This window comes from Tachyglossus aculeatus, chromosome 1, assembly GCF_015852505.1.
Source record: "Tachyglossus aculeatus isolate mTacAcu1 chromosome 1, mTacAcu1.pri, whole genome shotgun sequence".
NCBI lineage: Eukaryota > Metazoa > Chordata > Mammalia > Monotremata > Tachyglossidae > Tachyglossus > Tachyglossus aculeatus.
The window spans coordinates 21090744-21104592 of record NC_052066.1 but is presented as its reverse complement, the minus strand read 5'-3'; the positions used below and the strand labels follow the sequence as shown (position 1 = coordinate 21104592).

The window sequence follows — 13849 nt, the reverse complement described above, 5'->3', positions numbered from 1 at the left end:
GGGTTTCCCGGTGAAGACTATAAAGCCAGCGTGGCCGGCAACTCTTGGCCACGTGAATCTCCAGATTCCATCGGAAGGGCTGCCCTTGAATATGCAATTCCACAGAAACTGTGCAAAGATGATTAACCCCTCCATTCCCTCACACATCCAAAGAGGCTCCCGCCCCTTCCCCACCTCAGTAGGGCCCTTGGCCCCCAGAAGAGTACCTCATTGGAGTGGGTTCGGTTCTGGTGCTTTGCTCGGTCAGAAGCATTGGAGAAGGCTTTATTGCAGCCCTCATGCTCACACACATAGGGCTTCTCTCCGGTGTGGGATCTCAGATGGGTCTTTAAGTTCTCCAGGCGAGAGTATGCTTTTGAGCATCCTTCAAACTGAAAAAAAAAACACCAAATAAATACAGCTTCTCGGCTTCCCAGTGCCCCATCCCTTCTCGGCACCCACCATCCCCTTCTGAGCTGGACTTTTTGATGCCTGAGGTTGGACTGTGGCACCAAAGGTGCATTGGATATTCTGCTGAGAGAAAAGTCCACCCCACAGTGATAGGCTTGGAGGCTTCCAGAGTCACTGTGGGGTTCCCGCTCTTCGGGGTCCCCTGACCCTGAAAGCTGAAGAAATGGGAACCTCGGTTTGGACGAGGGCTGCTTCTAGATGGGAAGCTCGTTTTGGGTAGGGAATGTGTCCGTTATATTGTTATATTGTACTCTCCCAAGTGCAGTGCTCTGCACACAGTAAACGCTCAATAAATCTGCCTGACTGACTGCTTTCTTGAACCATCCTGTGGGCTGGGGCCCATTCCCAAAGAGAAAACAAGCAGCTCTCAATGAGTCGGGGTCCGGGAAGTGTAGCCCAGCAGAAAGAGCATGGGAGTGGGAGTTAGGAGATTCCACCAGTGTCACTGGCCTGTCGTGTGACCTAGGATATGTCACTTCACCTCTCTGGGCTTCCATTTCCCCATCTATAAAATGGGGGTAAATGCCCACTTAGACTTTGAGCTCCATGAGGGTCAGGAAATATGTCAGATCTGATTACCTTGTACCTACCATTAGTGCTTAGCACAGTGCTTTGGATATAGAAAGCACTTCATAAATTCATTCATTTATTCAATCGTATTTATTGAGCGCTTGCTGTGTGCAGAGCACTGTACTAGGAGCTTGGAAAGTACAATTCAGCAACAAGTAGAGGCAATCCCTACCCAACAATGGGCTCACAGTCTAGAAGGGGGAGACAGACAACAAAACAAAACAAGTAGACAGGCATCGATAGCAACAAAATAGATTAAATAGAATAATAAACATGTACAAATATACACAAGGGCTGTGGGACGGGGAAGGGGGTAGAGCAGAGGGTGGGAATAGGGGCGAAGGGGAGGGGAGGAGGAGCAGAGGAAAAGGGTAGCTCAGTCTGGGAAGGCCTCCTGGAGGAGGTGAGCTCTCAGTAGGGCTTTGAAGGGGGGAAGAGAGCTAGTTTGGCAGATGTGAGGAGGGAGGGCATTCCAGGCCAGAGGTAGGAGTCAAGCACTTAGTACAGAGCTCTGCACATAGTAAGCTCTCAATAAATATGATTGATGATGATGATGTAGTCCAGGGATCGACGGTGGGACAGGTGAGAACGAGGCACAGTGTGGAGGTTAGTGGCAGATGAGTGGAGCGTGCAGGCTGGGCTGTAGGAGAGAAGGGAGGTGAGGTAGGAGGGGGCAAGGTGATGGAAACCTTTGAAGCCAATAGTAAGGAGTTTTTGCTTCATGTAAAGGTTGATAGGCAACCACTGGAGATTTTTGAGGAGGGGGGTGAGCGTTTCTGTAGAAATATAATCCGGGCAGCAGAGTGAAGTATAGACTGAAGCAGGGAGAGACAGGAGGTTGGGAGATCAGAAAGGAACAATAGTAGTAGTAGAAGTAGTATGGGATGGGAACCTTGCCACCTATAGAGGGTTGTGAGTCCTTGCTGCAATCAGAGTTTGCTCAGCTCAAGCTACTATCTGCAACCAAGCTCGGGTTTGCTTTGTAGGGGTTTGACTCATTCCCCTGATGAACTCAATCACTCACAGTTTCAACTACCATCTCTACATGGTTGATACCCAAATCTATGTCTCCTCCCCTCTTCTCTCTCCCTCCCTCCAGGCTCACATCTCCTTCTGCCTTCAGGACATCTCAACTTGGATGTCGTCCCGCCACCTGAAATTCAACGTGTCCAAGAAAGAGCTCCTTATCTTCCCTCCCAAACCCTGTCCTCTCCCAGACTTCCCCATCACTGTGGACCGCACTACCATCCTTCCTGTCTCACAAGCCCACAACCTTGGTGTTATCCTTGACTCCGTTCTCTCATTTTCCCCACACATCCAATCTGTCACCGAAACCTGCTGGTCTCACCTTCACAACATCGCCAAGATCCGCCCTTTCCTCTCCATCCAAACAGCTACCATGTTAATGCAATCACTCAACCTATCTTTCTAGACTGTGAGCCCACTGTTGGGTAGGGACTGTCTCTATATGTTGCCAACTTGTACTTCCCAAGCGCTTAGTACAGTGCTCTGCACACAGTAAGCGCTCAATAAATGCGATTGATTGATTGATATCCTGACTCAATTACTGCATCAACATCCTTTCTGATCTCCCAATCTCCTGTCTTTCCCCACTTCAGTCTATACTTCACTCTGCTGCCTGGGTTATCTTTCCACAGAACGTTCTGAGCAGGTCACCCCCTCCTCAAAATTCTCTAGTGGTTGCCTATCAATCTCCTTATCCTGCAAAAACTCCTCACTATTTATTTCAAAGCTCTCCATCACCTTACCCCCTCCTACCTCACCTCCCTTCTCTCCTTCTACATCCCAGCCTGTACACTCCACTCCTCTGGGGCTAACCTTCTCACTTTGCCTTGTTCTCGCCTATCCCGCTGTTGACCACTGACCCATGTCCTACCTCTGGCCTGGAATGCCCTCCCTCCTCAAATCTGCCAAACAATCACACTTTCCCCTTTCAAAGCCCTACTGAAGGTTCACCTCCTCCAAGAGGCCTTCCCAGACTAAGCCCCCCTTTTCCTCAGCTCCCCCCTATTGCCAACTCACTCCCTTTGCTCTACCCCCACTCTCCACCCCACAGTACTTGTGTATATATATATATATATCTATAATTCTATTTGTTTATATTAATCGCTGTTTTCTTGTTTTTATGTTTATATATCTATAATTCTATTTATAGTGATGCTCTGCACATGGTAAGTGCATGCTTAGAGTTGATAGAAATGTTCCCTGCCTACAAGGAGCTTACAATTTATTGACACAAAAAATGAAAATAAATTCACTGTTAATTTCTTTGGCTTTTAATTTCTTTACCCTAAATCCTGCACTTTATGAAAATAATTATTGACTCCCACAGTGACTGTAGATACGCTATATCCACTGGTGCAGTTCAGTATTAGCCCAACAAGAAATTTAGAAGAAAAATACAGGTGGCACTGTCTTTCACTTTTTTTCTTGTCTGAGTGGTTATGTGGATTCCCACTGTCAGTAGATATCAACCACATGTAAATCACTTTAAGGTTAAGAGAAAGGAAAATCACTTATGGAACCATTTCAAAAATAAAATGCACCAGTGATTCTCGAAGATTATTTTGTTTAAAATTATTCAGCTGTGGTGAGTCCTCCAACTTCATAGGTTACGTGGGCTAGAATTTTCCTGACAGCCAGCAATTATTTATTCAATCACACCTATTGTGGTTTAAGCTCAATTTTTCTTGGTCTTCCTTCGAGAGGAGTAACGATTATACCCATCAGGGACACTCAGTTTCTCTATAATATATGCTCTCCAACTAGGCCCTCATTTCCTCTTCTCCCACATCCTTCTGGGTCACCTTTATACTTGGATTTGTACCCTTTATTCCTCCCCCCGACCCCAGCCCCACAGCACGTATGTACGTATTTGTAATTTATTTATTGATAGTAATATCTGTCTCCCCCTCTGTACCGTAAGCTTGTGGGCAGGAAAAGTGTCTATCAACTCTGTTATACTGTACTCTCCCAAGCGCTTAATACAGTGCTCTGCACACAGTGAGCACTGAATAAATATGACTGATTGATTGATTCATTCATTTCACTATGTGCTATTAGGGAATTAGGGAATGTCCTTCAGACAACAAACATCTATCTGGAAAGAAGAACAGACGGCTGCATGCAGTGTTGGTCAAGGAGCACGTACTAGAATATGAACTTTTCTTAATGCAGAATTCATCCAGAACACAACACCTGCATTGTAGGAGAATTGAGTGTATAATTAAGGTGTCCAGTGTCATTCTCTTCAAGTCAAAGAATCCGCATTCCTCTCCTGTTGTCCCCTTGGCCTATATTTCCCAAGGCATTTGTCATCTTTCCTACTGTCTTCTGGACTCTACACATTCTTTCTCCTCTCTTGGGTCGTCCTGGACTGCACCAAAATCTACACCCAATCAAAACTAATTGAGGTGGAATGATTTTTTATATATCCTGATTTCTCTGATCCTATTTATATATCACAGTGTCCATACTTACTTCAAGTATGGCTACAGGCATGGCTTGGCCTCTGAGCTAAGAGAAACAATGTGGCTTAGTGGAAAGAGCATGGGCTTGGGAGTTGGAGGACGTGGGCACTTAACTTCTCTATGCCTCAGGTCCCTCATCTGTAAAATGGGGATGAAGACTGTGAACCCAACGTGGGACAACCTAATTACCTTGCATCTACCCCAGTGCTTAGAACAGTGTTTGGCACATAGTAAGTGCTTAACAAATACCATTATTATTACTATTAATAATAATAAGGAAGCTGAAATTCTCCTCCTCTAGCTACACCACCAACTGATTTTATTATTTTTTGCATTTACCTTGGCTTTTATTCTGTTTTAGTGTTTGATTGTCTTATCACTCCTGATGCATCTGTCTTCAAGCCGGTCTCCACTATTGTATTCTGAGATGATGTGTCCCCTGAAGGACAAGGACTCCGTCTAAACTCTTCTTTATATTCATTCATAACACTTAGGATACTGTGTTCTGTACACAGTAACCACTCAATAGATATTATTACTACAATTACTACTATTGCAACTATTAGGGTTACTGCCACATTAAATCTATGCTGGGATAAAATAATAATTTTGCTATTTGCTAAGTGCTTTCAAGTGCCAAGCTCTATACTAAGCACTGGGGTGGATACAAAGCAACCATATTAGACACTAACCCTGTCCCACATGGGGTTTACAGTCTAAGTTGGTCGTTTAATATGTATTTTACCCCAATTTTACACATATGGAAACTGAGACACAAACGTTAAGTGACTTACCCAAGGTCTCACAGCAGGTAAGTGGCAGAGCCGGGATGAGAACCGAGACCCTCTGGATCCCAGGCCCATGTTCTTTTCACTAGGCCACAGTTTACCTATAATTTATGCATTGATGTGAAGCAGGTATGAGGGTCATATTATATCCTCATATTATATCCTCATATTATATCATATTAAATACGATTGATGATGATATCCTCACCCTGCAGCAGCCAAAAGATAAAGAGTGTTTCCCACGGTCCCCAGGCATTGGCCAGCCAGGTGCTGACTTGGTGCAGCATATGTAGCCAGCTTACCGTGCACTTGTGGGGCTTCTCTCCCGTGTGCCGGCGCATGTGTACCACAAGCATGTACTGTGCCTTGAAAGGTTTTTGCTCCCTGGTGCAATCTTGCCAGCGGCAGACAAATTCCTTCTTCTCTCCGTGGATGTGGTCGTTATTGATGTGCTAGAGGAGAGGAGGGATTAGTCAGAGGATTAAGATACAATCAGACCCATTTCTAGCAGCTCAGTGAAGACAGGTCGCTATCACCCCACTCCCTTATCTACGGCCCAGGACTCCGGGATTACATTTCTACATCTGATCGGGGACAGAAACTCCGATGTAGGAAGCACAGTCAAAGCTGAAGGCCTGGAATGCCCTCCCTCCACACACCCACAAAGCTAGCTCCCTTCCTCCCTTCAAAGCCCTACTGAGACCTCACCTCCTCCAAGAGGCCTTCCAGACTGAGCCCCCTTTTTCCTCTACTCCTCCCCATCCCCCCCAACCCTACATCCTTCCCCTCCCCACAGCACCTGTATATATGTTAGTACAGATTTATTACTGTATTTATTTTACTTGTACATATTTACTATTCTATTTATTTTGTTAATGATTTGCATCTACCTTTATTTCTATTTGTTCTGACGACTTGACACCTGTCCACATGTTTTGCTTTGTTGTCTGTCTCCCCCTTCTAGACTTGTGAGCCCGTTGTTGGGTAGGAACCGTCTCTATATGTTGCCAACTTGTACTTCCCAAGCGCTTAGTACAGTGCTCTACACATGGTAAGCGCTCAATAAATATGATTGAATGAATGAATGAAATCCTTCGAGTAAATGTGGTCCTTGGCAGGTGAAGAAGTAATAATTTGGGGAGCGATTCCTCAGCACCTTCTTATGCCAGGAGAGAAATCCTGTTTGGTGACTGGCTGTAAACAGCTCTTGAGATCGTGATGGCTTTTTACTTTCCTAGTAGTGAAAAAAATGGATTGATTCTCCCCCCGGTCGGCTGTGCTGAGAGCAGTCCACCTCATTCAGCTGGGGATGAAATGAGCTGCTTTTTCTTCAATCGAGCAATCGATCAATCAACCAAGAGTATAGTGTTCTACTATTAACAGAGTACGGATATTCTTTATATAGAAGAGTGCTCTACTGTCTACAGAATACTGAACCAAGCAGTACAAAATAGATAGAAGACACTATCCCCGCCCTTAAGAAATTAACACTCTAGTTGGGGCAAAGATACAAAATCAATTACAGGGAGGAGGGAGAAGAGTCTGGAAAGAAGTGTACACTATCCCCGCCCTTAAGAAATTAACACTCTAGTTGGGGCAAAGATACAAAATCAATTACAGGGAGGAGGGAGAAGAGTCTGGAAAGAAGTGTACACTATCCCCGCCCTTAAGAAATTAACACTCTAGTTGGGGCAAAGATACAAAATCAATTACAGAGAGGAGGGAGAAGAGTCTGGAAAGAAGTTTATGTGGACATGTAAGAACTTAAATAGCTGAATATGTAGAATTATTTGTCAATGATTTTGAGCGAATAAGTCGTGAGGTGGAGTGAAAATGCTGAGGTGATACTTGAAACTTAGCTCCCCTGCACTTCCTCTTCTCTAAGTCCCTTCTGCTTGTCCTGGACTTTTCCCCCTTCCTAGCCCCATAGCACTTATATACATATCTATAATGTATTTATTTGTACTGCTATCCATCTCCCCACCTCTAGACTGTTGAGCTCGTTGTGGGCAGAGAATGTGTCGGTTTATTGTTGCAGTGTACTCTCCCAAGTGCTTAGTAATAATAATACTAATAATAATAATGATTATGGTATTTGTTAAGTGCTTACTATGTGCCAAGCACTGTTCTAAGCGCTGGGGTAGATACAAGGTAATCAGGTTGTCCCATATGGGGTTTACAATCTTAATCCACATTTTACAGATGAGGGAACTGAGGCCCAGAGAAGTTAAGTGACTTGTCCAAAGTCACACAGCTGACAAGTGGCGGAGCCGGAATTAGATTCAATGACCTCTGACTCCCAAGCTCGTGCTCTTTCTACTAAGCCACTGCACACAGTAAGCACTTAATAAATGATTGAATGAATTAATGAATTAAGTATAAGTAGGTAATGATGATGAAAAGATGATAAGAACGACAGCCTTTCCTGGAAAAATAGCAGCAGTAAGAATTACTTTTAGTGAAAATACTTGTCAGGGGTAAGTCCAGCCCAATTCTGTCCCAAGTCTGCAAGTATGGTTTGAAATTTTCTAGCTCTCTAATGAGCTGAAAGCATCATCATTGGAGAGAGGTGCAGGTCTCAAGCCTTCTCTATGTACTCAGCTGTTACATTCATTTAATTGTATTCATTGAGCGCTTACTGTGTGCAGAGCACTGTACTAAGCGCTTGGGAAGTACAAGCCGGCAACATATAGAGACGGTCCCTACCCAACAACGGGCTCACAGTCTGGAAGGGGGAGACAGACAACTAAACAAAACAAGTAGACAGGTGTCAAAATCGTCAGAACAAATAGAATTAATGCTATAGGCACATCATTAACAAAATAAATAGCATAGTAAATATGCACAAGTAAAATGAATAGAGTAATAAATCTGTACAAATATATATACAATTATTGTGGGGAAGGGAAGCAGGTAGCGTGGGGTATTTGGGTGCTACTGGGCTTGAATCCTCATCACAGCCCATATTCCTCTATTTTAGCTAAATTAAGCCAATGAGACATGTCATCTTAGATGACCCGCAAGCAAGAAAGCCATGGATCCTTGAGTGTAGAACACACTAAAGGAAGCCCATGCTGGTTTTTCTCTACTTCACTGGCCTGGAGATATTTATGCTTTTTTATGGTATTTGTTCATTGTTTTTTACTGTACCAGGCACTGTTCCAAATGCTAAGGTGGATGCAAACTAATCGGGTTGTACATACTTGGAGTAGCAGCTTGGCTCAGTGGAAAGAACCCGGGCTTTGGAGTCAGAGGTCAGGGGTTCAATTCCTGGCTCTGCCAATTGTCAGCTGTGTGACTTTGGACAAGTCACTTAACTTCTCTGTGCCTCAGCTACCTCATCTGTAAAATGGGGATTAAGACTTTGAGCCCCCTGTGGGACAACCTGATCATCTTGTAACCTCCCCAGCACTTAGAACAGTGCTTTGCACATAGTAAGTGCTTAATAAATGCCATTATTATTATTATTATTTTTGCTCCAAGTCTCACAAGGGACTCACAGTCTTAATCCCTATTATATAGATGAAGTAACTGAGACACAGAGAAGTGAAGTGACTTGTCCAAAGTCACACAGCAGACAAGTGGCAGAGTCAGGATTAGAACCCAGGTCCTTCAGTAGCTATCCCCCCTTGACCTAATATAGTGAGAATAGATGACAACGCATCGCACCAGGGATATGTTCTAAGTGTTCCTCATGGCTCTTCTTCAGAGGCTCGCTCTACTAATGATGGCAAATCAAAGACAAACATCTCTGCACTGCATCAATCAATTGCATTTCTTGAGTGCTTACTCAGTGCACATAACTGTACTAAGCACTTGGGAGGTATAGTAGAACTAGGAAATATGACCCTTCTCTCAAGTAGCTTACAATCAATCAGCTGTATTCTCTCATTCCTCTTATCACACTCCCTTGTGGTCACCCCTTCACTTGGATTTCTACCCTTTATTCACCCCTCCCTCAGTTTACCGTGTACAGGGCACTGTACTAAGCACTTGGGAGAGCACAATACAGCAATAAACAGACACATTCCCCACTCACAATGAGCTTACAGTCTAGAGGGGAACGAGACATTGCATCCCATTTGCTCCCAGGGAACCCAAAAACAGCAGACCACCTCTAATGAGTGTTATATGTCTGAACTTCATGAATATTAATTCAAGAATCCCCAGAAAGGGGCATCTGCAGCTCTTTGAACGATGGCTGATCATCTCCTTCCATTAGCCTTGTTTTCTATTTTTAAAGCCTTTCAAATTGTGAAAGCATTGCTTGATAATGTTAAACGTTTGTTCTTATCTGTTTACTTAGCACCAAATTGTGAATAAACTGCTTAGCGCCCTAGTCTGCACTCTGTTTCACTCTGGGCTAATCCACTATCCCGTTTTGGAGGGCAAGAGAAAAATACTGCCTTGCAGATGGGCAACTACGTTTCATGGGATGAACCACCATTCCTGTTTAGCCCCACATGAGGAGTGGTTCCTGAGCCCTCAAGCATTGGGACTGACAGAAATGAAAGGCAGCTTCAGGCCTCGCTAGGAAAGGACTTTGCAAGCTGAACCTGTGCAGAAAGAGCTGCTTATTCATAATCATCATCATCAATCGTATTTATTGAGCGCTTACTATGTGCAGAGCACTGTACTAAGCGCTTGGGAAGTACAAATTGGCAACATATAGAGACAGTCCCTACCCAACAGTGGGCTCACAGTCTAAAAGGGGGAGACAGAGAACAAAACCAAACATACTAACAAAATAAAATAAATAGAATAGATATGTACAAATAAAATAGAGTAAAAAATATGTACAAACATATATACATATATACAGGTGCTGTGGGGAAGGGAAGGAGGTAAGATGGGGGGGATGGAGAGGGGGACGAGGGGGAGAGGAAGGAAGGGGCTCAGTCTGGGAAGGCCTCCTGGAGGAGGTGAGCTCTCAGCAGGGCCTTATTCCAGACTCGGCCTCACTCCTGTAATAATAATAACAATCATCGTTCATTCATTCATTCAATCGTATTTATTGAGTGCTTACTGTGAGCAAAGCACTGTACTAAGCGCTTGGGACAGTATACTATAACAACAAATAGAAACCTTCCCGCCCACAGTGAGCTCACAGTTTAGAGGGGGAAGCTCACAGTCTAATGGTAATAATAATAATAAAAATAGTGGTATTTATTAAGCACTTACATTGTGCCAGGCACTCTACTAAGCACTGGGATGGATATAAGCAAATTGGATTGGACACAGTCCCTGTCCCACATGGGGCTCACAGTCTTAAATCTCCCCTGACTTTAAACAAACTGTAGGCAGTAAATGCCACAAAATTGGGAAGGAAATGATTAAATGTCAGAGAGCTCATCTGGGCGTGCGCCACTGGGGGAGAAGCAGCATGGCCTAGTGGAAAGAGCATGTGCCTGGGAGTCAGAGGACCTGGGTTCTAATCCTGCCTCTGCCAATGGCTTGCTCTGACTTTGAGCAAGTCACTTAATTACTCTGTGCCTCAGTTCCCCTGTTCTCCCTCCTTCTTAGACTGTGATCCCCAAGCGAGACAGGGACTGTGATCTTCCTGATTAACTTGTATCAACTCCGGGGCTTAAAGCAGTATTTAACACATAGCAAGCACTCAACAAATACCCTAAAAAATTAAAAAATCAAGAGGAAGGCCGGGGATGGACATCAGGTCTTAAGGGCTGGACCACTGCCCTTTGGCCCGGGTGAGGCAAGAGGAGAAGGGAAGGAAGTCTTAGGAGGAAAAGGAATCCATTCCAAAAGAGCCCATGTCCCTATCTGTAATATATTTATTTATATTAATATCTCTCTCCCCCTCTAGACTGTAACCTCACTGTGCGCAGGGAATGTGGCTGTTATATTGTTATACAGAACTCTCCCAAGAGCTTAGTACAGTGCTTTGTACACAAAAAGCGCTCAATAAATACGATTAACTGACTGACTGACTATGGTGTGCCTCCCCAAGAGCACAGGTAACATTTCTATCTCTATTTCGATGTCTGTTTCTCACTCCAGATTTTAAACTCCTTGTGGGCAGGGATTAATAATAATAATAATAATGGCATTTATTAAGCGCTTACTATGTGAAAAGCACTGTTCTAAGTGCTGGGGAGGTTACAAGGTGATCAGGTTTCCCACGGGGAGCTCACAGTCTTAATCCCCATTTTACAGATGAGGTAACTGAGGCACAGAGAAGTTAAGTGACTTGTCCAAAGTCACACAGCTGACAATTGGCGGAGCCGGGATTTGAATCCCTAACCGCTGACTCCAAAGCCGATGCTCTTTCCACTGAGCCATGCTGCTGTTTATCGATTGCATTGTAGTGTACCGTCTCGAGCACTTAGTCCTCTTAATTAATAATGGCATTTATTAGAATGTTAGCTCACTGTGGGCAGGGAATGTGTGTGTTATATTGTTGTATTGTACTCTGCAAGCACACAGTATAGTGCTCTGCACCCTGTAAGTGCTCAATAAATATGATTGACTGATTGTTGGATTGATTGATTCCGGGGAAAGACATTGTGGATGCTGCTTCTGCTGTTCTCTCCCAAATGTCCAGTGCAGTGACACTCAATAAATGCCATCGATGGAGTGCTGGATCATTGTGGATGCCTGAAGGGAAGCCCCCTGTGGCTTTGACAATGTCCTGTGTGAATTGTGTAAGACAATGAGCCAGTCGAGTCTTAGTGTGGTTTTACCCACACCTACCCGCTCCATGCCTCCACAACCACCATTTATTTTTGTGTCTGCCTCCCCAGCTAGAAGGTAAAGTTCTTGAGGACACAGGTTGTCTCATAACTGGGTTGTCTTCTCCCAGGACAGTGATCTGACACTGGTCCTTTCCTGGTTCACCCCCTATCTCTCTGGCCTCTTCTCCATCTCTTTCATCAGCTCTTCCTCTGCCTCTACCTATGGAGTCCTTTCAAGATTTGGTTCTACTCTCCATCTACACCCTCTCTCTTGGAGAACTCAATTGCCCTCATGACTTCAACGACCATCTCTATGTGGACGATTCCCAAATCTACATCTCTAACCCTGATCTTTCTCCTTCTCTGCAGTCTCGTATTTCCTCCTGCCTTCAGAACATCTCTACTTGAATGTCCTGACAACACCTCAGACTTAACATGTCCCAAACAGAACTCCTCATCCTCCCACCATGATGTTTCCGTCACTGTAGACAACACTACTATTTTCTCTTTGTCACAAGCTCGTAACCTCGATGTCGTTCTCTCATTCCACCTGTATATTCAGTCTATCAGCAAATCCTGGTGGTTTCACCATAACAATATCTCTAGAATTTACCCCATCCTCTCCATCTAAACTGCCACCTCAATGATCCAAGATCTAACCATATTCCACCTTGATTACTCCACTTCAATCCATACTTCATGCTGCTGCCCGGATTATCTTTGTCCAGAAACGCTCTGGGCATATTACTCCCCTCCTCAAAAACCTCCAATGGCTACCAATCAATCTGCGCATCAGGCAGAAACTCCTCACCCTGGGCTTCAAGGCTGTCCATCACCTCGCCCCCTTCTACCTCACCTCCCTTCTCTCCTTCTACAGCCCAGCCCACACCCTCCGCTCCTCCGCCGCTAATCTCCTCACCGTACCTCACTCTCGCCTGTCCCGCCATCGACCCCCGGCCCACGTCATCCCCCGGGCCTGGAATGCCCTCCCTCTGCCCATCCGCCAAGCTAGCTCTCTTCCTCCCTTCAAGGCCCTGCTGAGAGCTCACCTCCTCCAGGAGGCCTTCCCAGACTGAGCCCCTTCCTTCCTCTCCCCCTCGTCCCCCTCTCCATCCCCCCCATTTTACCTCCTTCCCTTCCCCACAGCACCTGTATATATGTATATATGTTTGTACATATTTATTACTCTATTTATTTATTTATTTTATTTGTACATATCTATTCTATTTATTTTATTTTGTTAGTATGTTTGGTTTTGTCCTCTGTCTCCCCCTTTTAGACTGTGAGCCCACTGTTGGGTAGGGACTGTCTCTATGTGTTGCCAATTTGTACTTCCCAAGCGCTTAGTACAGTGCTCTGCACATAGTAAGCGCTCAATAAATATGATTGATGATGATGATGATGATCATTCTGTTCACTGATTTAACTGCCTCCTGTCTCTCTCCCCACAGGCCCATACTTCACTCTATTGCTCCGATTATTTTTCTATAAAAAACACTCAGTCCACATCTTCCATCTCCTCAACACCCTCCAGTGGTTGCCCATCTGCCTTCACATCAAAGGGAAACTTCTTACCACAGACTTTTAGGAACTCAGTCTCCCCATTCTACCTTACCTTGCTGTTCTCCTAGTACAATCCAGCTTTCACACTCACTCCTATTATGCCAACCTACTCACTGTACCTCAGTTTCATCTTTCTTGCCACTGACCCCATGCCCACATCCACCCTCTGGGCTGGAATGACACACCTCATTCATACCTGACAGATGGCATGTCACCCCTTCTTCAAAGCCCTATCTCCTCTAAAAGGGCTTCCCTCACAGAGCCTTCACTTCTATTTCTCTTCACTTCTTCTTCA

General features: G+C 44.7%; 1 protein-coding gene across 2 annotated transcripts in view; it reads right to left on the bottom strand.

The window, feature by feature from the left end:
- Positions 1 to 13849, bottom strand: part of GLI2 (GLI family zinc finger 2) — a 384400-nt gene that overhangs the window by 23521 nt on the left and 347030 nt on the right. For both annotated transcript variants that reach the window (XM_038746220.1, XM_038746211.1), the window contains exons 10-11: positions 5602 to 5751; positions 207 to 371 (exon numbers count right to left, since the gene is read on the bottom strand). In XM_038746220.1, the coding sequence (XP_038602148.1) occupies positions 207 to 371; positions 5602 to 5751 (315 nt within the window). The remainder of the gene's footprint in view (positions 1 to 206; positions 372 to 5601; positions 5752 to 13849) is intronic.